Below are 27,623 nucleotides of genomic sequence, written 5' to 3'. Positions count from 1 at the left end.
GTCACAGAGTCTGCGTTTTCATCTTGTAATCATCCCATCATCTTCTAGATGGTGTAAAAATCCTTCCCCTTCAGAGCTTGGCCATGAATGAGAACATGCACCACCTCTATTATATCATTATTCCTCTTTTTCATGGCAGCCATCCAAATTCTGCCCCTGCCATTTAGGACGTCCTTCGTGAGTCTCTAGGGAGGCAGGCCCACCACTGATCCCTCACGGCAACTTCAGAACTGCGACTCCTGAACCAAGATGTTCAGCTCGTGGCCAAGTCTGATTGGGCATTCCTCCTTCCACAGCCTCCAGGTTTCTAAGAGGTTCTACGCTCGGAGGGAGAAAATACCAGGCACCTTATTTATTTACTTATCCAGTATTTCCAGTGGACCTGAGGAGCCAAGACTGAATCACATGAACCATTTTCTGAAGAAAGAGCCCTCCTTGAATGCTGGATCAGTTGACTTACTTGGTTTCTAGGTCTTATGTCCATGTCACAAGGCCCGTGGCAATGCCACCGCCTTGATCAGCCATTAGTGGAGCATGCCATGAATGTCTATGGTTTATTGTTATCTGCATTGTATTCCTAGTGCAATATATGGTTTATGGTGGGAATAATGACGGCTACCCATTAGGGTACCTTTGGCCATTCCTTGCTGCTGTTCTCAGGCAGCAAGCATAGATCCGGTAAGTGACATGCTGGTCTGCTCTTGCTTACCACTAAGCAGCAAGATTCTAACCAAAAGCTTCCTCCTGTGTTTGCTTCTCTTTCCTCAGAATTGCATCTACTCATTTTGCCTTTTACCTTTCATCCCTGGCAAGCAGACCCAGACATCAGGGAAGTTTTTCAATAATCTGGAACTTGGCACATATTTGATCTTCCTTATCCAAGAAAGATTGATTCAGCTTAAAGAATTAATTCGATTCTCCAGCCAAGGAGAAGACCTGTTAGAAATTATTAGAGGTTTATGGTATAAGAGGAGAGCAAAAGTGTAGCTTCTCTAATATAGTAAGACAAGGAAGATTGCGATGAAGAGATATTTTGCACAAGAAAAAATATCTTTGAAAAATTGAGGATGGAAATAAGAAAAACCTCCCAACACTATAGCAGCAAGGTTTTGGAACAATCTTCTCATGTGGCCAGCAGAGGCAAAAAATGTGATTTATTTTGAGATGAAGCTTGACAGTTTTATTAATCAGATTATATCCAGGTTTACATGTGATGGCAGGAGCTTGCACTTGGTGACTTTTGCTACTCCCTTCCAGTTCTTATCCTATGTTCATCTATTCCTAAAGTTAGGGGACAGTTGTGCCCACAGATTTCAGCTATACGTGAGGCTATTATGTCTTTTTTGCTCCATCACTAATAGTTCATCGTGCTCCAAGCCCATAGTATGGCATCTGGCATATCTGATGGAGATGGTGAAGTAACAAAGGCTAAATGAATTGCCACATTTTTTCTATGTTTTCATTAAGAACATGATGTGCATCAAATCACAATATTTACTGCAAATACTGCAAATAGATTTCTGGAGAAGGGAAACTTCACTAATGGTTTGTGTATAATATGTATTTCTCATGTCACCTAAATAATTCTGAAGAATTCCTCCTTTTCTGAAAGACTTTCCTTCTGAGATAGACGTGGTCAGCAGTCAGAGAATTCATAAGGAACTGAGGACTGCAGGGGATCTCCCAGGTGAACTCCACACGACGGTCTTGAAGGCAATAGCATTAGATAATTCTCTTACAGAAAAAGCCCATCCTCGTCACTCTGCAAAGGCTGCTTGAGAACTCCTTACTCTTCTCAGAGTAAGATGCCTAATCATTTCTGGATTTCACAGTCTGTATTTATTTATTCTCATGACGATGTTGTCTTTTAGCTTAAGCATTTTAATCCCTTGATATATTTATAGAGCAGTCATGTCCCTTTTCAACCTTTATCTTCAAGACCTTATTATTCTCTGGAAAGAGAGGCTTTCCACTCTCCTTTTCACACTAGTAGCCCCTCTAGATGTGACTGCAATCTCATTACAGATGTATTGATAAAGCCACACAAAAACTCATTTTATTTCAATTTTTTCTGTCAGGTCTTGAAAAATTCAAGTTGAAAAATGAATTTACAGAGAGAATTGGCTTTCCTACCTCTATTCAACCTGTTTATTTTTAGCTGAGTATTACTGAATATGGAAGCAGTCCAGTTTACATCCTGGTTTGATTTCCTGTTTACATGAGCCAGTCTGGTGTCACCACCGTATTTCTGGACCACTCTGGAAGCCTGTGTGCAGCCTTCCTTCCACCTCCGAGGAGAGCTGCCCTACACAATAGAACTATTGTTGTGCTCTCCAATAATGAAATACGAATATTGTTGAACACAGTATATGTTGAGTTTATGTCACTATTAAATGTGCACAAAGTGTTATATGCCAGATATAACAGCAAACCTCTCACTGAAATGTGGGAGAAAACTCACATTGGAGAGTAAAGTCAGAACTGGACCCATATTTGTCTGAAGTTAATATAAAAACAGACCTGGTCACATGTGGGTGGCTCCCTATAGTACAATTTTCATGGGCTTGAGGGGGAGGGGTATCTTTAGTTTTCTGCTGCTCTCCCCCCCGCCCCGTCTGGTTTTGTTTCCCAAACTATAAAGCTCCCTCTTTCCCTTAAGAGACTATTAAAAATATTTTTTTTTAAATCTACCAAATAGTCGAGAATCTGAACTGGCCATTATGACTAGTAATGGTCATAACAGCAGGCGTTTCGCAGGAGGAACTTTTAGGGAGCGCAGTTTCACCAGCATATCTAATGCATTGGTAGAGGCAGTCTCAGTCCTTGTTGTTATTATTTTAATAGGATTTTCAGAATAAAATGGAATAGTATGTGCGTCCAGAGAATGCTAATGCCAGGTAAAAGAGCAGTGTTTAATCATTTTGGCTCAGATTTTGTCTAATCATTTTTAGTTTTATTTTCAGTAAAGATGGGTTGTAGAGAAGTGGAAATATTTTAATTTGTATTGATTAATATAAAACTAGAGACAAACATTAGCCTGAGATTTGTTTAAGGGTAATACAAATATTGCTACACTAATGGATAAGAACCTTGAAATAGAACTGATAACAAACAGATTAATTCTTTTGTTCTTGAGGCTGATACACAAAACCCAAGCACGATAAATGATGTGAAGCTCATTGAGTTTTTACACTTCTTTCGGATTCATTGATGCAAGATTTTAGTACTAAGTTTTTTTTTTAAAGGGATGCTGCAAACTTAATTTTTGTTCAATCACCTGTTTTCAAAATCAAATTTTGAATGAGTGCCTCCTGTTAGAAAATCCAGATTCTTCCCTTGTGTCTTTTAAACATGCTGATTTTCTTAATGATGCTTTTTCTGATACTTGCAGGCAAAGATTTGAGAGCACAAATATCTAACATGCCCTGTGCACAGGCTTACCTTCTGCTGCTGGTATTTCCATTTCAGATGTGCTGCGGCTGTGCCTGGGGAATACCCTCGACAAAAGCTTTGTCACGGGGAGGCAAATGAGGTTCCCCGAGAGCAGCCCACCGTAGTGCTGCAGCTGGCTGCTGCCCGCCAGCAAACCAGACCTGTGTCATGTTGTGTCAAATGTACGGCGTAGTCACAAGGTAGAAATATTCCCCCTTCAGAAATCGTACATCCAATTTTAATAAGGTCAAAAGATACAGATGGAAAATGGCTCCTCATTTTCCTGACCTTATGTCCAATGGTGCGAAGTTGGTATCCCACTGAAATCCACGTTCCTACATTAAAGTGACACATATAAATAACAATCATCAGGCCCTCTCAGTGATTTGCAGTGAACTATCGAAAAGGAGCTATCGAAAGGGCACACAGCAATTTATTTGGGGCCCACATGCTATTTTTTTAATACTGTTAAAATCTTGCAGAAAAATATTAACTGTATTCTGAAAAAAAAACCCTTTTTTTTATTCACAAAAATTAAACAAAATACCTCAGTCAACAGAGTGTATCTTTAATTATATGAATATTTTTATAAGTTAAGCAGAAAAGTTTTGAGTCTGGACAGTATTTCACAGCTGTTTTCTTTTTAGAACTGGTCATGGGAGAAGATTATGTTGATGATCATAATGCACACACTTATTTTTGTTTCAGTTGCATGTTAGCAATACCCAAAAACCACAGTAAGTACAGCAGCAAAAACAAAGTTTCTTCTATGTATGGAAACTGTGTGCATATGGGGATGTGTGTGTATGTTACAGTTAGGGAGGAATCCAAATTATGCACTGATTATGAAACTCAGTAATTATGATCTAAAATACTGTATAAGAAATTCCACATTTAAAGTGTTTTAGCAATATTGTGCAATGAATCCCAGAAGAGCCAAAGTAAAGATGATAAGTAAATAAACAAAATCTAAGCAAGCCAGGTAAAATTAAATTGTAGTAGTAGTAGTATTTTCAGTGGTAACTATAGCAGAGGAGTTTGTCATTGCCTAACTGAGAGTAATAGAGGTAAATGTCAAGAAATCCAGCAGTCACATGGCACTTAATTAGTATGAACGGAACATATTATACAGACACTGATCAGGTCTTTATGACTCATTTAAAATGAGATTAGTTTTGAGTTTTAATCAGAAATTCAATTTATTTGTTGTATACAAAGGATACAATGCATCTTCCTCAGATTTATTGTCCACAATGTCCCTTGTGTTCAAATTGAGTATTTTGAGAATCCATGAGGATTCCTGATTGTTAGTTTGTTACTTATAATCTAAGTGGTCAAATGGTAACTAAGGATCTGCCAGAAAACCCAGTATGATTATTTTTATCCTCTTCGGAAACAAAAGTGACTAAATACCAAAATGTTTTGAGGGTCAAAGTATACAAAAAGTACTTGGTGCTGATCTTCCCGAATGTTTCATTTAACTATTTTCAACCAGCATGAAACATTTTGACATTTGTGGAAAGACACATTGCATTTCAGTTTGTCAGATCAAAGACAAATGTTTCATTTGGACTTAGTTTTTATGTGTACCCTTGAGCTGTTCAACAGCTTCCTGGCATTTATACTCCACGCTCCAGTTCTTTCATGTGCTGGGTCCCTATCCCAAGTGGTACTGTCTTCAATGGTAAAGACATTTCTGCATCTGTAAGTAAAACAGTGCATTGTTTTTGTCAGAAAGCAGAAAAACTTTGGCAAAATTGTTTCCTGTGGAAAATTTAACTTTTACAGAAACAGCATTTTCCATTGAAGCACCAGATTTTTAGAAAACTTCCAACCAACTGCACGTAAAATATATTTCAGGAGTGTTGTTTTAAAATCTATGAATGCTAACATCTATTTTTTATCCTAAATGATCTAGATTACAAAAACTTTTCAGACTCTCAGTATAGATAAAATTAATTGGGGTTTCATGTACAGGATATATTGATCATAATTTAATTATAATTACAGTAATACATGAATAATTACACACCACTGTATGAATATGTTACTCCAAATAGGTAGTTAAAATCTAAGGGTTTGTAGATTATTGCAAAGGGGAGGAGAAATTGGTGACAAAGTGAGCTATCATTGTAATGTAGTTGCACCGAATTACAAGGAATGCACAAAGTCTTGTTTTGCTGGACAAAGGAGGAATCAAGCCATAGAAGATGATGCACTTAGAGCTGTAGGGCTCTTTCAGCCTTCCCTCCCACCCCAGATCTTTGCTTTCTTTCTAGAACACAGTTTTGGGTAAATATGCACTGGGTTTTGAACATGGCTCCAAGTCACACAGACATTGCAGCCGAACAGCTTTGAGGTGAGCCTGTGCTCCATCTCAGTTTTCAGGGAAACCTCTGAAGCTTGGTAAACTAGGACGTTTGGTACTCCCACCCACTAACTGGGCATAAACATGGTATACATGCCAGGAAACACATTTACCAGTTAACACATGCTTACATTCTGGGAACATGAAAAGCCACCTTTGAACAGAAAAAACTGGCTGTTTTCCTTCCCTGCAGCAGCTGGAGTAGTGCACAGCAGGGCAAAATGAGATTAATAGCAGAGAAGCTGCAGGTGATCTACTTGCTTTTCTCCAAGGCCCATACTTGTATGGATTGTTAAGACACAACCACAATTCTCTTCTACAGATTTTGGTTGCAACTTCCTGTTCTATCTATAGGGTGAGTAATTCACCCTGCGTCTCTCTCTCTTTTTCCGCTTCTCTCCTACAGCTACACAAATACACACTCATGCACACATGCTAGATTGGTCAGATGTCTGGGTTTAACCCAGACAGCTTGAGTTTCAGATCCAAAGTCTCAGTTAAAGCACTGCTTTTGTGCTGAAAGTTTAGGTTTCTGTGTTCATAGCACAGAGATGAGACAGCCTCATGCAACATTTGCAGGGCTGAGGGACGTAAAACTGGTGCTCAGGACTGTCTGGCAGCTCTTACAAGTACGCATGCATATGCAAACAATGCTAAGCAAAGTTCTCCACCCAGCTATTTCTAATTTCTTTGTTTCGTACATGCCTTTGTTTTGGCTAGCAACACATGCCTAGTTTGGGGGGCTTTTTTTTTTCTGAGATTATATATCCTTCTTGTTAGTTAACCCAAATGAAAGGTTACTGTTACACTTGCTAGTCTACAACAGTTTATTACAACACAGCAATAGATTATGAACTAGGCCAGACTGATAACTAGGTCCTTTCAATGTGATGCAATAATGACATGAGATTCAAATGCAATAAATCATCATCTTTCCTTGTCTCCTAATAAAGTCCTCTGTAACTCTATTGTGTGAATAAATGAGCAGAGTGAAGAAGACCATACCACATTCAAGACTTCATCAATTGGTTGCTTAGTCCCAAGTATCACTTTTCTGAAGTTACATGCCATCTGGCACTGGGAGCAGGTTCGCTGGGGCAACTGCTGAGCAAATTAAGCAACCTTCCTGAAGCACTTGGAAATCAAGCAAGGCGGCATGAAAAGATTATACGACGATCCAAGTCACAGCTACCCTTGGTGACCTCTGTGCCCTATCTATCTATCTATCTATCATGTTTCTGTGTTTCCCTTTAACACTGCTTTTTGGTAGGGGAGAAAGAGTTGGCTTGGAGAAGGAAAAGGTGAAGGAAGAGTGGGATTAAAGCAAGAAAAGCAGGCATCTTTGTGGCTTTTCAGGGCTGACTGATTAGCTTACTTATGGAGGCTGGTGCTAAGGACATGGAGAGGAGAGTGAGCTCTGACAGCTGATGTGCTCGTGTGAGGTGCTCAGGCTTCAATATTCACGTGCAGTGGGAGTTTTTCAAGCCTCGCTGCCTCAGCACAGAAGAACTGATGCCCTTTCCCAGTTCCTTGATGTGTCCTTATGTCTGCTGTTAGGCTCAATGAACATCAACTGCTAAAAAAATAACCCTTTTATAAGAGGGTGAAGTCTGCAGCAAATCATGCGAGAATGCTAACCCTCTCAATTTTCCAACCTGCCCCTCTGCCAGAGACGATGGCTTCTGTAGCAGTTGCAGGACAAGGAAATGCGTGTCCATTCACCAGCAGCTACAGTTCAGGCTCCTATGTCGTAGCTCAAAACTTGCCTTCACTAGGATGATGATGAGTTGATGCACATTGAATTGGGCTGAGGGTGTTACATGCCATTTTGCTTATTCTGGTATAGAGGTGGTAATCTTTGGCAGTCATCTAAAACAGTAATATCTTACACCACCACAGGAAGACCAAGCTTTTATGTAGGTTTGTTTCGGTAGCAAGGCTGGCTTAATTGAATCAACTGAGAAGAAAAACCAGTTTTTCTATGGGCTTATATTGCAGCTGAATCAGTTCCCTGAGCTGGTTCGATGTATTCTCCAACAAGCGGTCGTGCTGGTGCAACTGCAAGCACAACATACTACAGTGGGTGAAAATCAGTAGTAGAAAATGGGCGTTTTGGTAGGAGTGCCTTAACCGGGTTATGCTTCTCAGCATGGACCTTTATCATTAGTCTGTGTGACAAAGTTTTATTGGATCAACTCCATCAATAAAAGCTGTGTAGTTCTTTACCAATAAAATTATACTTTAAAAGATTTTACTTAGTATATTTATTATGCTATAAGACGATACATACACACACCTCTAAAATTATGTTGCTTTGCTGAAGCCATAAATGTAATCAGGACACCAAACACGAAGATGTCTTAATGTTTAACTTTTTCACATAAAAGAAAGGCAGAAATAGCACTCTGTTTATCTTGCTGGCTCGTCATGTTTTGACATTGCCAAAACATCCAGCATTAGGTAAGAAAGAAATTTTAAAGTATTTTCTAGTAGGAAGGCCGGAGGTGCCTGCAGACAACCCCGCGGCGGTACCGACAGGTGGGGGGACCCTCCTCCCGTCAGGGTGCGTGGAACCAGCCCTGCACCGGACTCCCTGCAGTGCCGCTTTCTGGCACCGAAAACCAACCCACAGCCCCTTACCAACACCGACGGGCAGCGCTTCCGCCTCTCATCTTCGCGTGCGGACATTTTTATTAAGTATGTATATGGATATACATATGTACACGCGGAGGGCAGTCCCCGGACAGGAGTCCGCGCCCGGCCTGTCACCTGCCCCGGCCCGCCCGCCGGCCCGGCCCGGCCCGCCATCTTCCCACCCGCCCGGCGTTTACCACAGCGGCGCCGCCCGCGGCCTTGCCCCGCGGGGAGCCGTCCGCCCCGCCTCGGTCACAGCCACCGCAAGGACCCCCCCGGGCACTTTCCATGGCTTCGGGCTTCCCGCCCGAGGAGAGGACGCTTTTCCTCCGGGCGTTTCAGTGGGACGCTTCGTGAGGAGGCGACAACCCCCAGCGCCGCAGCTCTCCCCTGCCGCGGGCCGCCGAGCGCGGGGCACGCAGCGCTGGCGCGACTACAGGTCCCGGCATGCCGCAGCACCGGCCGCTGCCTCCCGGCCCCGGAGCTGGAGGCACCCACCGCCGCCCTATTGTACTCCAGCCAGAGGAAACCGCACTTCGCTCCGCTCAGCCTCCCCTCCCCCCCGCCTTCCAAGTGGTCCCTTCCAGAGCTCCATTCGGCGGCCTTCGGAAGGTCCCATCCGTGGGAAACGGGAGGGGCTCGCAGAGCGGGGCGAGGCGAAGAGCGCAACGAAGTGCTCCCTCGAGGCTGGGCTAACCGGTGATTAGCGTGCGCGGTCGCCAGTAGGACGAGGCGGCCGTCAGAGGAGCCAATGGGCGTGAAGCGGGGGCGGGCCGGTTCCCGAGGAGGGGCGGGCGTAGGAAGCGCCGGAGGAGCGGGAGCCGCGCCTGCGCGGGGGGAGGAGGTGGGGACTTCGTCGTGTCCCTGTGTCGGCAGCAGCGTCCAGGGAGGGTCGGGTGGAGGGAGGGGAGGATGGAGCGGGCGGCCGAGCGGCCGTGAGCGGGGTGGGGAGCCGCGCCGCGCCGCGCCAGCAGGCCGCGGGGGCAGGCCCGGGGGGTGGGAGAGGCGAGGCGAGGCAGGGAAGGCAGCCAGGTGACGGGCTCGTGCGGCGGAGGGGGCTCGAGGCGGAGAGCGAGCGGGCGGCCGGGGCCGGGGCTCCCGCTCCGCAGGGCGGCCGGCGGGGCAGGATGAGCCAGGAGGAGATCCTGAGGAAATTCATTAAGCGAGTCCAGGCCATGAAGGATACGGACCACAATGGGGAGGACAACTTCGCCAGCGACTTCATGGTGAGGGGCGGCGGCGCGGCGGGGGGGGCGGGCAGGGCTCCTGCCTCCCCTCGGGGCGGGGGGGCGGGGGTGGTCCCGCCGGCGGGGCCGAGGTGCCGGGCTGCCCTCGCAGCCCCTTCCCCATCCCCCTGCGAGCAAGGGAGCGTCGGGGGAAGCATCACTTCCCTGTGAGCGACCTGCTATTGTGTAGCCCCGAAGCTCGGCCGGCTCCCCGTGCCCCCCACCACTTTTTGAGCTCGGCGAGTTGGGGGGGAGGTGGCTGCTTTAATTTACCCTTCTTCCTGCCCCCAACCCCCAGGGAAGGTTTGTCACCGCAGCCTCCTGTCCCGGCCCTTCTGTCCTCCCGAGGACATGGTAGGTGATCGGCTGTTGCAAAATTAAACGGGAGCCTTCCCCCCCTCCCCCCTTCCTTTCCTGAGCAGATAAAGGGGACAGAGGCGGCTCGGGGAGGGCTGTTGGCGCTTCCTCTCCCTTACAGCCCCTTTTCTCGCGGGGTTGCCATGTATAATGTCATCTGGGGATAATCGGGCACTCCTTCCCTCCTTTCCCCCTTTATCTGCCCCTGTAGCCGCTGCTTGAGATTTCTCTTCTTTCCGAGGAGACGTGTTAAATGTATTGAATAGTCCTTGGAGGAATATTCATCTTCCCTTCCCGAACATCTCCCTTCGCTCCCCATCCCCCATCGCAGCCGTGCCTGTATCCCTCGTCCTTTCTTCCTTCCAGATCAGTTCACCGTCAGCCTTTGGTTAACGTGTGTGCTCGGAGGAAGAATTTATTGGAGAATTAGCTCTTTTCCTGGTTTATTTTAGCTGTTTAATCGGGCTGTTAAAATGTTTGAGGGGATTTATCTTTTGAATAGACAGTCTGAGCTGTGAACAATAATTTGGATTGGGCAGATGTCGCTGCCACTTTTCAATATTGTTTAAACACTTAATATCAATACAGTTTGACCACAGAAGAGCTGAAGATGAGCGGGTTAGGGACCTCCGTATACACGTATCTTTGTAGCTTGTTTTATTATCCGGTGCTATGTGGGATTAAAACCACATTGTTAGCCCTTTAAGCTGTCAGTCTTTGCTAGTGGTCTGGGAACAAAAAAAAAAATCTCAATGTAAGTGTCGCATCAGGGATTGTCTGAAATGTGGGGAGGAGGCCGCGGATGTTGCGCAAGGCTGAGGGGCGTTGGGAGCGCTGGCAGGTCCAGGGGTGGAAGAGGAAGTGGAGTGGACTTTGGGAAGTAACGAGTTCATCCAGGGTGGGGTGGGAACCCGTGGGAAATCGGCCACGCTCTTTGGGCAGGATTTTGCAAATACTGAAAGTATGCTGCCGAAACATCTGAGCGTGTGGGAAAGGAAGAGGGAAATATGTAAAATGAAGAATGGCGTTGGAGCGATAGGACTCTTCTAAATCTGTTCGCTGAATAGAGCATCTTCGCGTGAGAATTTAAAGGTTAAATACTTCGACAGAACTGTTTCATTAAGTGATAGTTTTAGTAATATAATTGCTATTAAACACAAATTGACATCTTGTCTTGTACTGATGAGTCCGTCTTGTTCACGTAAACTACATGTACTTTACAGAAAGGGTGGCCTAGACTAATGGAAAATGCGGGATTTTTTTAATAGCCTTTATGTTAAATACTTTGTACTTGATCTCCTAGCCTAGTTCTACATTTCATATCTGATAAATAGTCTAATGTTTTAAATTTGTTATAGTCAAATGGTATACAATAGTTTTGTCATCCTTTCTTCTAAGTAGTAGCACCTCTGTATGGAAAAATAGCTTTTGTTTTAATTTCTGTATTTGACAGCATGTTGTTTCTATGGCTTTCAACTGTATAGTCAGTAAGCTTTCCTGTCGCTTTTGTAGAGCAGCAAGGAAAGAGAATGCTGCTAAAAAATGGGAAAATAGGATTGTAGGAACTAATTGACAAGGCATTTCAGGAGAAAGATGTATTACCTGAAATAGTTCGTTAAGTGCTTAAACTGTATTCAAAATTTCTTTTGTCCTCTTCCATATTTGATTTTTGCATAATGAATTATAGGAAAACCAGGAAGCTGATATTTAGCCTTGATATTCACCTTAGCCTCAATATTCACCTCTATGTACTAAAGCAGATGTGGATTAGTGTGGTGACAAGAATCATAATTAGTGATTTATTTATTTTTTCACTATGAACATGTTGGGGTATTTTGTTGTATTTTTGGGTGTGTTTTTTGGTGTGGGTTTTTTTTTTTTTTAAGAGCCATGCTTACATGCTCTTTAAAATGATTGAAAAGGGAGAAGAAAAGAGAGGTGAAGCAGGTAAAAAGCTTCAGTATTCTGTTTTCTTTAGGATTTAGTAGAGAATTTTCGGGGGGGTAAGGGAGGAAGTTGTATTTTTCATTTAAGTGCAGGATGTACTGTTGCTGCTAAGCAGTGGCAAATTTGTGGAATTGGAATTGCTGTTACTCATCGCTTCATTTCCAAGTCAAAATGGAATCTAAAAATAGGAATGGAATAGTGGGTGAATGCAACTGAAAACAATTCTTTATTTTCACATCTTTATTGCCTTTGAGCATGTTGAGTAATAGACTTACAGAATTATATTTAGGCCTGAGTGAATGAACTAAAAGTACTTTATAGACAGGGAGTGCTGGAAGAGAGGGTAGAGAAGCTAGAGTTATGTGCAGGTAGATTGATTAGTCTGGCTGAATGTTATTGAAAGGCCATAGTGTGGATGACTAAGACTGCTATTTAATAGAGCTATTGACATGCTTGAAAACATGTTCTACTGGAAGGTGCAAGGTTGATTTTTATTCCACACCCCCTCCAGCTTACGAGATAAATTGTATTATCTGGGCACCAATAGCAAGTTTGTTACTGGAAATCGAATATATTTAATTTTAATTAGTTTGCATTAGAAAGTAAGCAGGACTTATTAGTAGATCACTTGAGTACTATGTGTGTGCACAATTAGGTTTAAATGAAGAGGATAGTTTGAAAACAGTATAGGCTTACCTGTGTGTTTTGCCAATAAGCATGTATCTGTGGATATAGGGGCAAGTGGGCTTTTTCACCTAAGTTAGGATTTTACTAGTATGGTTACAATACATTCAAGAGTGTACTTTTTCCTTGTTTTCTGCTGACATTGCTATTTGGGCAAAAGGAAGTAAGTATAGATTGCTTCCTCTTGATGTTTCATGTTGTATGAATACGACTAGCATGGTCTAGATTCTGATTTTCTATAATGAACATGTGTCTTACATCAAACATGGGTTGGAAGTTAAAGCTCCATATGGAGGCAAAGAAAACAGTTTTTCGAAAGACCTCAATAAATATTTTTTGCTGATTTTTCATTTAATTTATCCACAACAAACACATTTTCGTTTTCTTATGCAGTAGTCTCAACAAAGGATTCCGATACTCTCATTTCTACTGTTTGTCTGATATAGATTGCTATTGTTATAGAAGAACTGAAATATGAGTGGTGTAAAGCTTTACCTTAAAAAAAATCAGATGTCACGTTTCAAATGTTTTGTGGTATATGGCAATCTTGCTTAATCTTTTGGGTTATATCTCTGGCTAATCTGTTGTCATGGAATGCAGAGAATGGCTGAAAGTGTTTGTGGTTTTTGCAATGGGTGCTGTGTATGGACCCTCAGCTGTTGTCTGGAGGTAGCGGTGTCTAAATGATCCTGTCTTAGATCATCATAAATAATACTGATTTTTAACAACTTTGCAAGGAGTTACTAGGTACCTACATCTGGTCTCGGATCTTTTTATACCTTTCATTCAAGAGGACACTGGTAACTAACTCAAACAACTGAATATTGTGTATCTGTGTTCTGTTCAATCCATCTAAACTGAAATTCTTAGGTTTGGAGATAGCAAAGAACTCACTGTGCTGTTTTCTGAAGAGGATTTGAATGGGTCATTGATTTGAAATAGGTGAAAAGGTAGTTTCTATGCTTTTAACCTCTTGATGGTTTTATTTTTGAAATTTTTATTTTTAAGTACTTCTACCTCATTGTTTTGTGAAAATCTTATGTAAAAAAAGGGGAGGTGGAATGTGCTTGACTTCTAAGGGTAAAAGCTAAGCTGATCATATGGAGTGCTACGCCAGATGTTACAAAACTTACCTTCCCTGTTTTTTTTTCAGGAAAATGCATCTTTTCTAAAATGCCTAAGACTACTAAAAATGAATTAGCAACCTAGACCTAGATTTAGATCAACCTTGATCTAAATCACTGATCAAGACGACTAAGATACATAGTGAAAGTCCATATACTAACGGCAGTCGTGATGCTGATTTTGTTCTAATGTCTGTACATTCTGAAATAGCATTAAAGATACCCAAATAGTACATTCAATCATAGCCATAGCACTTGGGAAACACCCTTCTTAAAAGCTTGTCTGACACACATGTGCATTTGTGTAAACCTTTCTGATTCAAATACCATTAATGCATCTCTTGAGTATCTGTGAAGATATTTTTCTAATTTATAAGGAAAGCATATAATCTGGAAACTTAGTGAAGAAAAATAAGGGTATTATATCCCTCTGCATTATTATTTTTAAGTTTTTAAAAAAAAAAACACTGTATAGACTTTTTCGGAAATGATGTTTTTAGTATTTATTAAAAAAATGGGTCTGTTACTACTCATTTTCCATATTATGTTTTAATTTGAGTGTTAACATATTTTTGAAGTTTTATTTCCATTAACTGCGAGATGCTGTTAATTTGATTCGGGGGGGCACACACCAACAGATTACTTCATTGTGAGCAGTGGCAGTCATCCTGGCCATTCATAAAGCTTCATTTACATGGACTACATCTGGGTGGAGCAATATAACTGAATAATAATTTCAGTAACCCTTAACTTCAGAGGCTTCTTTAAATGTTATACAAAAATACAACTTTCTGTGAACAACCATTGTTTAAATATTCAGCTTTTTTGTCCCCTTCTGAGGAAATGAGTGCTATTCCTGTTGTTTCAAAGATGCCATTCTGAATTTTCATAGGGGCGGTTAAATACAACCACAAAGCTGCTTTAGTGACCCTGGGGTATAGGAACTTGCAAACTCTGCCTAAAATTGTAGTAGTTCTTTCAGGCAAATGAAATTAAAACAAGTCAGTTAGGCAATGCTCTGGGTTGTGTCACATAGCTTGCGTGGTAGTAAGTTCTGTTTGCTCAGTCTCTAAAGACAGCAGCACGTAAGTCTACTGTTCTTATGGAGTAAAGGGTTGTGTACTGATTTTGCTGAATATTATAGAATTGTTCAGGAGGAGCAAATGGTAATCTTGACCTTGCACCTCATGGCATGCTACATGCACTCCAAATAATTTAAATAGCATGTCAAATACATACTTTGCTTTTATTCTGATCTCAATCCTACAGTGCCTTTCGCTGTGTATAGTTATACATGTATACAGATAGATACATATAGATAGATAGTTAGATACCTAAATACCTATATATAGATATGTCTCATGTGACCATAGTTCATCAACCTTAGACCCTATTCTATAGTTCTGTAGATCTATGTATGTGCAGAGATATATGCATATACATATGTATATATCTGGATGTATGTCTATATACTACTCTGCATACATGTGTGACTGATCGCTATAGTAAGAATTTCTTGTTTTGGAGTGTACGTAATTTACCTTAAAACTGCAATAGGTTCAGGGTGTTTTTCCTTGATGTTATTATAGCTACATAGAAGTTATCAGCTCTGCAAGCAGGGAAGGGTTAATCTGAATATCTGCATATCTAATGTGTATACATTTGTTAATAGTAAGTGCAACAAAAGTCCGATGCTTCTAAATTCATCTTAAAAGCCATTAATTTGTAATAAATGGAAATTCTGTTTGATTTTCTTCACTGTTACTATTTAAGATTTGTGGATTTTGTGTCGTGTACTGCTACAGTACAGTACTACAGTTGTACTGTAATATCCTTAGTACATAGGACATTTTGGCATAGGGAAAATAGTAATGCACTTGTTAGTGTTGGGAAAAGGTGAAACTATAGTAGTACCTTGAGTACACATTTGTAGAACTGAAATAAGAAGCTAGATGTCGTTTTTCTCCTTGGTCTTACAAAACAGCTTTCATTTAGGGAGAGGCATGAGTGTTAAAGGTCAGATATGGAATTGAGTAAAGCATAAGTTAATTGGGTAGAGCAGAAGCTCTTTGTGCCATTAGGAAGTGCGGTGTTTGCATCCTGGTATTTGCATCCTGGTGTTTTCCTTGGGCTGTTGTACTCCATAATTGCTACAGTTATGCCAGTGCAGGCTTCGATAACTCAGCTGTGTATATTTGCTCTAAATGAAGCATGGATATGCATTTCTGTTTCTGTTAACTAGCATGTGAATGTTGCAAAGAGATTAAGCCCTTTGTTTTCCTAGTTCATGTGGCAAAAAAACTTGCCAATATAAACTTAACTCATGAATTATTTGTTCAAATTTGAACAGTCAGAATATGTTCATGGAATGAGAGCACTCTGGTACAGCTGTTGAGTTTCTGATCCAGAACCAGGAGCCCCAGCAAGCGGCTGTATTGTTAGAGTACTATCTCGAGTCCCTCTACATTTTCAAGAAACAAAATTGTGTTCAGATCCACTACCGCTGAGACAGTACAAGTACAAAGCTAGTAGCTCTACTAGGGAAGTGGAGAGTGCAACAGCAAGGTAAGGAAAGAGTTGTAAGAGGAGAAAAGCACGGTGAAGTCCGTCAGACTTTAGGACCATCGTTCTGGGTGGGGAACCGTTGTTTTAAAGTATCTTTGATTACTGATGTCAGGGTGTTGCAGTCACTGCAAGGTTTCCATAGGAGAGTTACAGCTTGTATCTCTGAGGGTCTTGTTCTAGCTACCCTTTTGCCATCAGCTTTAGAATTAAAAAAATCTTACACAGCTAAAAAGATGAAGTAGAGAAATAAGTTTCCCAAAAGGTACCAGATAAATAGAGATATAAATGGATGACCTAGTTTGGCTGACCTAATTCTTCCTCCTATCTATCCTCCTACAAACTGATACTTTTAATTTCTTTAAAAGGTAATTTTATTGGTGGTAATCAATTTGTGGGAAGACTTAAAGGCAATATTGCTCTAATGGAAGTGTCTTTTGAAAGAAATGCCTAGAAGAATTGAATTAGGAGCTGTAAAAAGTAGCAAGCTGATGTAGCCATTTACTTCAACGGGGGAAAATACCTAGCTATTATAAGAGGACTAAAGCTATGAATGATGTTGCCTCGTGGGCTAGATGTGTCATTAGGAACAAAAGCAAATAAAGATATACGTTTCATTCATTCAGATTTCTAGAAGGGAAGCATCACTAATTTTGAAGGAAATCCTACCATGATGCTTCTGACTGTTAATTTTTTTTAATTTATTTTACTTCTGAGCTCCCTTAGTCCAGTAAAAAGAATTGAATTGCCTAGTGTTATGAATGTGCCAAGGGCAACTACATTAGTAGACTGAAAATTGTAAGTGCTGTATGGATTGGTTGGCTTGTTCAATTTTTAATTTGCTATGGTTTGGAGAAATCCTAACACCGTTGTTAAGTGTTCATAAGCGTATCCATATAATTTAGGTTCCTTTCTCTTTGGAGGAAGGGCTATGCTCTTTTTTTTTTTAACATGTTGGCGAGCAGGCCTTGATTCTTAAATATTATTGGAATATATTAGTTTTAAGTATATGATCTTAGCTATGAGTTTTGGTGTCTAAAGTTGGAAAGCATCAGTCTCTAAGGGGAAGTTAACTTACTTAAAACCATATTGCTTTAAAGAACATATGCACTACTTTCTTCTATTTAGTTATAATACTGAACTTGTCAATTTTTAAACTTTATTACATTAACTTCCTTCTTATGTAGTCTTGTAAGCTGTAACTGGTTTTGTTTGTTTTTCTAAGGTCGGAGTACAGTGGTGTCCTCGTGAACAATTTTGCATCTTGCTGCATTTGTCTGTCTTGCTGTCTTGTCATTCTTACTGCCTCATGTGGATGACATCTGCGTTTTGTTTTTCATTTGAAAACACACAGATGTTTTGTACTCTTTATGATCACAGGAAGAACTGCTTCAACGTGGATCAGTGAGATTGAGAGCAGTTCTTACTTTGGTTCTGGAGAGGCAGATGACCGTCTTTCAGCTGTGCAGCTGGGCTACAGTGGGAACAAGGGGCCAAGCTGGACAGCTAATAAAGGACGATCAATGGGAGGCTGAAAAGAATGTGGTACATGAGTGGCATTGTCTCATCTTCCTGCTTTTATTGAGGTTGGGCAGTTAGTACCTCTGCTATTGTTGCTATCTTTCCTGTCTGCTATAGGGTTAATATGGATGAGAAATCCATTTCTTGTGCTGAGCTGGGTGTCTGCAGCTGTTTAGGCAAGGTTCTAGCTCGTACAGGTTTTGGGTGGACTTCAGAGGCCAGTAGGCATGATTCCCAGCTACTCACCACATTTGAGAGTTTCAGGAGGCTGTTAGTCCAGAATTTTCATATTATTTTCCATAGTTTGATTTTTTTTTTTTTCCAATCGATGTTGTCTTTCATTTATGTTAGTATGGCATTATTCCTCTGACAGTTCTTGGAGGACAGCTATCTTTGAACAACTGGGTTCGTAATTCAAAGGATGCTATATGGGTTTCCTGTCTTCAAGTGTTCAAGGGACTTGCCAGTGTAGATTATGCATCATGTTGAAATGACTGATTGCTGTGGGAACTGCACAGCTCTTAAGAAGCCTGAGTGATGTTCCACTCTGTCCCAAATGTTTCACTTCTTATTTGACTGTATTTGACTCTCTAATGCATAACCCTGTGGTGGAACAGCATCTTTTTTTTCTCCCTTGAGGCACTCAGTGTTCTGGTCGCAAATATGGTGCTTGGGTATAGCTTCCTACTTAGACAGATTTTCTTATTGGTTTAGTTGTCCAGTATTTGTACAGTCTTACTGCACAAACCTGAGAAATTAATTAACGTAAAAAGCAGAACAAAGAAAACCAAGTGATACGAATAGTGCACTGCACTTAGACTGTGGATGGGTTGGGTTTGTAAGTTGATGACTAGCTGCTCTGTGAGTAAAGTGAGTAAAATTGATCATGGGGATGCCTTAGTGGTAAATGTATTATGTCCTGCATTTTTGCAGTGCATAGCTTTTTTTTTTTTTTACTGCTTTTCCACATGTAGAAAATAAGTCTTAAATCTTTTATTTTCTACTGGAATCTTTGCCTTCCTGCATAGAAAGCAGGATGACAACTGGAAGCTATGTTTTCATTATTAGTATTACTCCCTCATGTATATTCTGATAATTTTAGCAAATAGGTAATTGTTAATTGAAATGAATACAGTTGTCCAGCAGGACTACTCAAGGGAATCATTTAGCTCAAAATAAAGCTGGAAAATGAAACACTATTCTGGAGGGAAGGGCATATATAGGTTAGTTTAACTGCTTAAAAAACCTGAGAATTCCCACAGAAATGAATTAATTATAAATTGCCTATAGGGCAGCACCCCTATTGCACAAACTGTTAAAGGAAGGAAATAATCTCTTAGATATTGTGAGTCTCCCCAGATAGCTTTAGGTATTTGACAATTTCTTCTAAGACTTCCATTTTTAGTAGTATAGGTGGTTACGCAAAGCCGCGTTGATTTTTATTATGACCAAATTAGAATGTAAAACTAATTTAAACTCATTTCCTGTGAGGTTGCATAAAGATAACTATGTGTAAATGTTAATGGACATATAGGGAACTATATGTAAATGTTAATGGAGAAAAAGGACTATGATTTTAGGCAGGTGGAAGGATTTTTGAAAGTACTTCAGGCACTCACTGGAATTTATTTTAGTAAAGAAATGCGTTGTTTTATAGATACTTTATTTTTCTGTTATTTCTACTTCGTGAAGAGTAGGCCCTGAAGGGAGAAATGTAATATACGTTGTTTCCTTTAACAGCTTTTTGCTATAAAACTGAAACACAGGAGCTTTGCACTTAAAGCTTTGGACACGGGTCTGTTTTTCAAACTGAATGTTCTGAAGTAAGTTGTCATTAAGGTGGGTGTTAAGCCACATAGTCACTCACAAATCAATTGCAACCTTTTATATTTTCCTCATAAACAGAAGAACTTTTCCAAAGGCTATTCCATAGAACTACTGTGGGAATTGCGCTGATATTCTGTAGCAACACTGCTCCAGTTGCTTCTTCAACTGGTGCCAGGTATTTTCTTAATATTTTGATTAAGGTAATGAAATTTGAGCTTTCATTTCTTTTCTTTGTTTTTTTTTACAGTGAAAATGCAGCCTGCAAGTTTTTTAGGATGTCAACTTCCTATTTTTCTTGTTCTGAAAAGAAAAGATAGAAACTTGAATACATGAAACTGTGGCAGAGAGAAGCCTAGTTGTATTTCTTACAGATTACAGAAATCTATAGCCTGTTAATAAATGATTTAAATTGAGAGACCAAGAACACTGAAAAAATGTGTGTATCCTAAAGTCAGCAAGCTACGTATAAACTGTGATTTCCTAAAGGGGAATAATATTTACTCCTAAAATGCTAGCTAATCCCATATCTAATTCTAATACGGAATAGCCAGAATGAGAGCTTACAGTTGGTAATTTATACGTTATTAAACACTATAGCATTTTTGGTGCAAAGCTCTAGCAACGTGTCTTTCTGGCATGGCATTTTAAAAAGCATTAGCACTGTTTAAATTGGTGATTGTGTAAAAATGAAGCCAGCATCCTGTTTTACAGTCTTATAGCATACATAATAGGCTTCCCTTCCTGTATTCATAGCAAAAATATTCCGTGTCTGGCAAAGTAAGGCAATATGATCATCCAATGAAGAAAGTATGTGTATACAAAAACCTCAGTGATGATATTTTTAGCTCTTATGGATGAAGATAACTTCCAGACGTATTAAGTGTACATCAGGCCAGGATGTGTTTAGAAGTGAGAAAAGTAGCAATGAAGTGAAAAGGGAATTCAGTGCAGGGATATAATTAAATAGTGAACTGATTTATTTCTAGAGAGACAGTACCTTTGAACTAAACATGACCATGGTTTTAGCAGGTAAAGGACCTTGTATGGCATGTCAGGGAGTCACTGGAATTTGCTTTAGTCAATAAATGCAAAAAAGAATTCCTTCTATTCTTGCATTTAAGTGCCATGTCCTTTAGATTTTATGGGGTTATTGTTTTACATATCACTTTAAAACCTCCAGAATTTGATCCTGAAGTCAGGAGTTTCCTGAATCATGTACTGATGGTGTAGATTTTCAGGTGTTGTTCCTTGCAGACTATTCCAAGATAAGTGATAATAATTTACTTACAAGAGTTGTGTGATTGTTTGTTTGTTTGTTTGTTTCCTTTCCCTGTTAACAGATTCTTGCTAGTGTGGTATTGGAATTTAGTGTTGACTGGCAACAACTGAGAACATCAAATGTTCTCTTTGTAGGAATGTAGCTTACCAATTTTATATGCTTGAACTGAAGATTTGTTTGGATAGAGATCACAACCTTCTCTCCTTCCTGTGGTAGGTCACCTTAATGAGTATGTGATTGTCATATAACATGTCAAAGTTAAGTATATAAAAACTTTTGATTTATACACTGAGCTTGAGAAAACCTCTGGAAGAAAGTTGGGGAACTTTGCTTATGCAAAGTGTATTGTGAATTTTAAGGTTATCTCAAATGCCATGGAGGAAGGATTTTTGCAGAAGAAAAGATAGAAGAAACACTTGCTTGTGTGGGCTTCCTTTTCCATTCATACTACTGTCTTTTGATTTGTCTTTAGCTTGCTGGATCTAGCTTCTGGACACTGTGTAAATAAGATACCCTTTAGGAATTCTGCATTTGTGTCAGCTAGTAGTTGAATCATCCCTGCGAAGTGTGTAGTTTTCCACTGGGCAGAGTACTTCTGTCAGATCTTAGCAAATTGCAATATGTATTTTTTGATTCAACACATCAACTCTGCACTGTCTTGGGTATTTTATTTTCATTTTGCTTCTCTCTCTTTATGGTTGGGTTTTTTTTTTCCCTTTTCTTTTTCTTTCTTCTTTCCCCTTTACTCCTGTGCTTGTGCTACCTTATCCCTGTACTGCTAGAATGATGTCTTTATTTTTTAAACCATCAGTTGTTACTGTTTTTGGAAGACAGAGGCCATTGCATGATGAGTGGAAAACCATATACAGGTTGTTATGGATTTAATGAACTGAAGGCAAATGATTGTCTATAGTGTAGTTTGGTACCCTTTTGAGCTGTGCAAGCATTGATTGATTGATCAATTGTTGCGTTATAAAAAGAGATAAGGGTGGATTTTTTGTTGTTTTTTTTTTGTTTTGTCTGAATTCAATGGTCAAAGTAGAACTGGCTGGTCTATTTGAGTCTGGTTTTAAATTCAGAACAGAATGGCTTAGCCACACATTTTATTGGCTTTCTTATCCTCTTCAAGAGAAAGTTAAGCTTGCAAATGTTACCTAGCTCTGATAATCAACATTTTTTAATAAGTAAAAATCTTAGAAGTCTGTTAGCTCTTAGAAGTGCGTTAGGACAATGGGGCAAGAAGCCTGGGAAGCAGGACAATGAGGCTTAACCAGCCTGGTTAAAAGCAACTGCAGGGATTGAAAGGGTTTCTCCAAAGCTGTCTTGAATGTAACAGGCCTTTTTCTCTGCATGTCTGAAAGTTGGACTTTTTTGATTCTCTTTAGAAATGGTCTTTTTTAAGAATCATCATGCAGACTGTTCCTTATGAATTTTCATGTTATGGTTTGTTCATTTCACCTGGATTAATATTGCAGGGTTTGTACTGGACCAGGTAATATTGCTTATGGATCCCTCTCCTCAAAAGAGGAACTGTAGTATCGAACTATTGTCAAAGCTTGGTTATTACAGAGATTCCTGGAGCCTAAGATGAGTATCTTGAAATAAATGTTGAATCCTGACAGCTACAAGGGATCCTGTCAATATTCAGAGAGAATAGCAGTGCAGCTTGCATTGGGGTCCTGATGCAAGTGTGTATGTGAGCGTTCTCACATAATATACTATTCACCATAAAGCATCTATAAGAGGTACTTGCGTCCTGATAAGACATTGTGATACTTCACTGCTCCTGTGAATTTAATTCACTTTGGCTGTAGAGTATGTATTTCTGTATTTTGCATTTTAAAGTCAGGACTTAGCAATTCTGTATGTCTCATCCTATTACTTGTCATGCAGTTACTGTCTCTTCAGAACAAACGTGTATTCCTGTCTGGGCTTATTAGCATTAATAGCTGTTCTGGTTACCCAGTGGAATACTGATGCACAATGCTAGCAACTGGGAATGAGAAGAAGGTAGCCTTTAAGGGAAGGCACAATGCAAGGATTAAAGAGGGCATTGCTTTAGAAAAATGCTACTGTTCCTTAAAGTCAAACTGCAGCAGTCACTGGGGTTGAGGTTAAACTTAACTGATGCGTTGAAAATAAATTGAGATCTTTTAAAGCTATTGATTTTGTTTGGAATGCTGCCACTTCCATCAAGGGAAAATAAGATTGAGAAACTTGGTTTGTGTCCTACTTACAGTGTGCTTAAATAGTTCTCCTTTTGTTAAGTGTGGGGAATTCTGATATTTGGAAAGAGTAATTGTTTCTCCCCAATCCAAACTGCATACAATATCTAGCCTATTTCCTAGCTAGAAATACTGCAATAGGCGGTCTTCCACATTTGTAGGAATTTAGAAGTTTGGGGGTTTTTTGACTAAAGGGATACCTCTTTCCACACTGAAAAGTAAGTCACATAGTTTTCATGGCTATAAGCAGCAGTACAACCTGTTCCTTTTAAGTTGTTCAGTGCTATGTAGCCTCACTTTCCCAGTTGTTCTTTTTTTTTCTTGTATTAAAAAGAAACCCACACTTTGCTTGCTTTTAGTATTTCCTATCTTACTTTGTAAAATTTTAGATTCCATTCTTTCTTATCTAGCCTTTCCCAAGAGTGGCTTTGATAGATCTGAGGAAGTAACTTTGGTAACGCACCTTTCCTCATTTGCTGTATTTCACCTGCTTGTCATTCTTAAAAGCCGTGACTAGTGGTTTCACAAACTTACATTTCCATTATCTAAAAGTGTAATTAAGTATCGATTCTCCAATTTTAGATCTGTAAGTTCAATACTCAGTAAAATGCTATCAAGTGTAATTTTTCTTGAGGGAGGTAAAAAACATCTTGATGGAGAAGGAAGCAGTGAAGAGTAAAAGTTAGGAGAAGCTATTCCAGAACAGGACTTTCTTTGTGGAGATTACACTGCATTTTAGCAAGCTAAAACAGGAAGGTATTTGTAGCTTATTTGTGTGCAGGTTAGCAGCCTGCTGCTCTCTCTGTGAGTAATGTATGTTGAGCAATATACTGAGTTGAAAGAGACAGTAAAAATGTGGAAGAAGTTCTGCTTGTGCCAGGAACTGTCACCAGTATTTTACAGTCAAACAAGGCCTGACTCCGGTCTCTGCAGGCAGTGGGCTTTGTGATGCTAATCCACTTGCTGCCTCTCTTCTGATGTGTCCACAGTCGGAGTGTCTCACCGAGTCACCTTGTTAGTTCTGTGGCTTTGCTGAAATGGTTTCTGGTTTTCCAGAATTAGAGTGTGAATTTGACCACAACTGTAGTATTTTCTCAGAATTTTTAAAAATGTATCTGTAAACAGAGAAAAGAGGAATATTTCGTTTAGTATTGAGCAACTTTCCTGTTCCTAGATGGGCAAGCGTGGGCGGCAGCCAGTGTCAGTAGCAAGTTGCTGTGAATACAGTGTTTGCTCTGATATGGAGAAGGAATGGCAATAAAAGAGATTAGTGGCTAACAGAATAAGATTAAAAGAAACAGAATTGGAATAGAAGGAATAAGAGGTGGAAAACTGTTAAACTTGGTGCAATGGTTAAGTGATTCATATGTAAAATCTCAATATATAAATAGGTGTTGTCATTTGTGTTAACTGTTGCCTCCAGTATGGTAAAAACACTCCAGCTAAGCTTTGTCTGTAGGGGTGGGTATGAAACTCTGTCCTGGTGATAATTCATTGTACCAGATGTTGAAGAGTCTTGCACTGATGAAGAAGCATGGCTCATACCAAACTTAAAAAATCCCGAAGATGTAGAAGTGGGAAATCCCTCTATCCATGTCTTATAATCATGTAGATCATCCAAACCTGTCCTTTCCTGTATTCCATTTGTTAGCTTCTGTAACATATGGTGGAAGGAAGCAGATGAATAGCAGTTTATGCATTTAGAGTTGTAGCTAGAGGGGCAACTTTTAAAATCTGAAGTATGCCATAGAGGTGTATCCAAAGGGGTTACTTGCCTTTCCCTAAAAGATGGAAAGGCCTAGAATCTACTTTTGCTGTTTTATCATATTTTTGCTGATTTCTTAAAGTAAGAAACTTGTGGTTTCCATCAATCCCACTAATCCATTAGTATTTATAATTTACAGGGTTTTGATGGTATCTAAATATTTAAGTACATAATTAATAATCATTAAATCAGATTTAATAAACGACTAAGGAAGTACAGCTACTTGTATGCTGAGGTGATGGGCTTGTTCTTGAAAACTATAAATTAGTTGAATATTAATAATTCTAATTGTGGTGTTTGGGACAAAGGAATAATATGAATGAGATTATTTTATGCTGCCTGGAAAGGATCTCAAAATGTTACAAACATTTTTAGTTCTGTTTTTTTTTAGTGGTGTTAAAATTAGAATCTGCCACACATGATACAATAGGTGTATTCGTAACTGGGGAGAAAGATGAGTAGATGAATCTACAGACCAGTTACGTCGGTGCTGAGTACACCTGTAGTTGACCAACCAATAGTGTCAGCATGGTGGATGAAGATACGGTGTAAGTAAGATTTATAGGAAATGTTGCCAGAGTTAGAATTTGGCCAGGATACTCCTCATATTGCCTCTGTTGCTGTTAAAGGACCACTTGTTCATTAAAATTATCAAAATATCTTGGAAAGAGATGGACCAGCAAGCACAGTATTCTTGTAGCACATATATGCAGATGGGAAGAATAACCTGGAGTTATTTCCATATTGAGGGCAGTCGTCTTGAGGTTTCTTTGGGTTCACAGCATAAGAGCAAAAGGGTAAAACTGTCTGAGACTTGCTCAGGCAAATAGGAGTTGGGTAGAAAACCCACAGTCCTTTAAAAATAACTTGGTTATAAAACAGTGAACAGTTAAAGTGATCATAACTAGAATTGTGGCGTTTGGGACAAAGCAATAACATGAATGAGATTGTATTACGCTGCCTGGAAAGGATAAAAAATAATCTGCTATACATGGTGCAACAGGTAAATTCTTAACTGGGGAGGAAGATGAGTAGATAAATTTTAGGATCATGTGACACTATATGGTTTCTTCAGAATATAAAAAATGCTGTAATGTATCAACTCTAATGTACGCCTAGTCTAATACTTTATTCTGACTGGCGGATACTGAGAGAAAGAATGTAAGAAATGAAACAGAGCCATCCTCCCGGTTTCTCTCAATGGTGGATTCCGAGTAGAAGCTCCCAGACTGTGTACATGGGAGCAGCAGGTTGATGATCACAGGACACCAGGACCCATCACTGCTGTATGGGCAGCCAGGGTAGCAGCAGGTACTGCTACCTGGCACGTTTAAACAGGCCCTGTGCTGCTTGCAAATGTTTTGCTTTTTTAGCCCTGTATAATTTCCTTTCACTCAACTTCCTCATTTTCTTTTTTTTTTTTTTTTTTTTTTAAGTTCCTATTTCTAAAGGAAAAAGTTGTGGTGAATTTTTTTTTAGCCTTTTCCTGTCTGGCAAGGATACCAGATATAAGTATGCAGTAACTATAAGTGGTTCTTCTGGAGCTGTGTCTTTAGCGAGAAATTGTGCTTGCTCAAGTCTGCTTCAAGGTGATTTTTCTTGCTGGAGGATCGAGTGAGAGAGTTCTCTGGCAAATTGATCTGATATCTTTAAAAAGAAAGAAATCTGTACTTTGTACCGCATCCAAAATTCTTAATTTCTTATTTTTCAGCTTCATAACCTTCCCAATCTCCTCACAAGAACCACCAGGTTTCTTGTGTGTGCTACCACTACTGTGATTGCTTCCTTGATAGTATAGGTCTTATACAATTCTGGGTGCATAAAAATGTGTTATAGAAACTTAGCTTGATTTTTCTGACCTTCCTCTTGTTTACCTCTCTGCTTTTGTAATGCATGATGCTGCTTCCCCTCTGGCATGCCCTTGCCCGTCAGTCCTCCATAATTTGTAGGGTGGCATTAGTTTCCCAGTATGCAGTCCTGCTGTCAAGTTTAAGATTCCTTTTATATCAGTATTCTCCTTTTACACTTGAATTTAGACACCCCTGAAGTGGTCAGGCAGTTGGACTAGGTGATCATTGTAGGTCCCTTCCAACTGAAATATTCTATTCTACTCTAAATTTATAGTTTATCTTAATATCTAAATTTTCTGCAGGTGAATAAAAACACCTACCCATTTCATCCTGCAACAAGGCACTTAATGTGCCTGAACTTTGACTTCTACTCTGTCCTTTATTTAGGGTGTGGTGTTTTCATGCCTACCACAGAGGATTCCACACTGTGCTATAATAATTTATTCTATTGCTTCTGAGTCTAAGCCTCTTGAGACCTGATTGAATCTTGGTAGAGGTAGAGCCCATTCTTGTGTCTAGTATTTTTTTTGTCCAAAAGTGTTGTTTTGTGTTTTGAGATATTTCAGGAAATGGGAAACAGAAATACCTTTATCTTGCAGCCTTTTTATCACTCATTTTCAGCATGCCTTAGTATCTATTGACCAATGTGCTGTATTTTTAATCAGTAATGTCGCGTGAAACAGCTCTTGGCCTTTAGCCTCTTACCTTACTGGCTAAACTTTGTCTTGAGGACTATATTTATGCTCTATGTCTGGTATCCACAAATGTTACTGTTGCTGGCTGCTTCTGTTGTGGCCCAGGTGGTGCCCAGGGATGCTTTAT

At 40.0% G+C, this 27,623-nt stretch overlaps 1 protein-coding gene and 1 long non-coding RNA gene across 7 annotated transcripts in view; one reads left to right on the top strand and one right to left on the bottom strand.

The window, feature by feature from the left end:
- Positions 1–3,980: 3,980 nt before the first annotated feature.
- On the bottom strand, positions 3,981–9,137 carry LOC142079929 (uncharacterized). 3 transcript variants are annotated; one of them, XR_012672813.1, is made up of 3 exons: positions 8,632–9,137; positions 7,176–7,858; positions 3,981–5,134 (listed from the first exon to the last, which is right to left on the bottom strand). It is a non-coding gene; the product is annotated as an uncharacterized LOC142079929 (long non-coding RNA). The 3 variants fall into 3 exon arrangements; XR_012672814.1 differs by lacking the exon at positions 7,176–7,858; XR_012672812.1 differs by lacking the exon at positions 8,632–9,137 and having other exon boundaries at positions 7,176–8,623.
- Positions 9,138–9,441: 304 nt separating this feature from the next.
- The window catches only part of PTPN12 (protein tyrosine phosphatase non-receptor type 12), an 82,959-nt gene continuing 64,777 nt past the window's right edge, over positions 9,442–27,623 (top strand). Inside the window, exon 1 of one of the 4 annotated variants that reach the window (XM_075144601.1) lies at positions 9,442–9,660. In XM_075144601.1, coding sequence (XP_075000702.1) covers positions 9,562–9,660 — 99 coding nt within the window. In that variant the 5' untranslated portion in view covers positions 9,442–9,561. The remainder of the gene's footprint in view (positions 9,661–27,623) is intronic. The other 3 variants (XR_012672811.1, XR_012672810.1, XM_075144598.1) reach the window with 3 other exon arrangements.

This window comes from Calonectris borealis, chromosome 1 (assembly GCF_964195595.1).
Source record: "Calonectris borealis chromosome 1, bCalBor7.hap1.2, whole genome shotgun sequence".
NCBI classification, from domain to species: Eukaryota; Metazoa; Chordata; class Aves; order Procellariiformes; family Procellariidae; genus Calonectris; species Calonectris borealis.
Note: the sequence above shows the minus strand (reverse complement) of the source record. Positions and strands in the feature narration are given on the sequence as shown.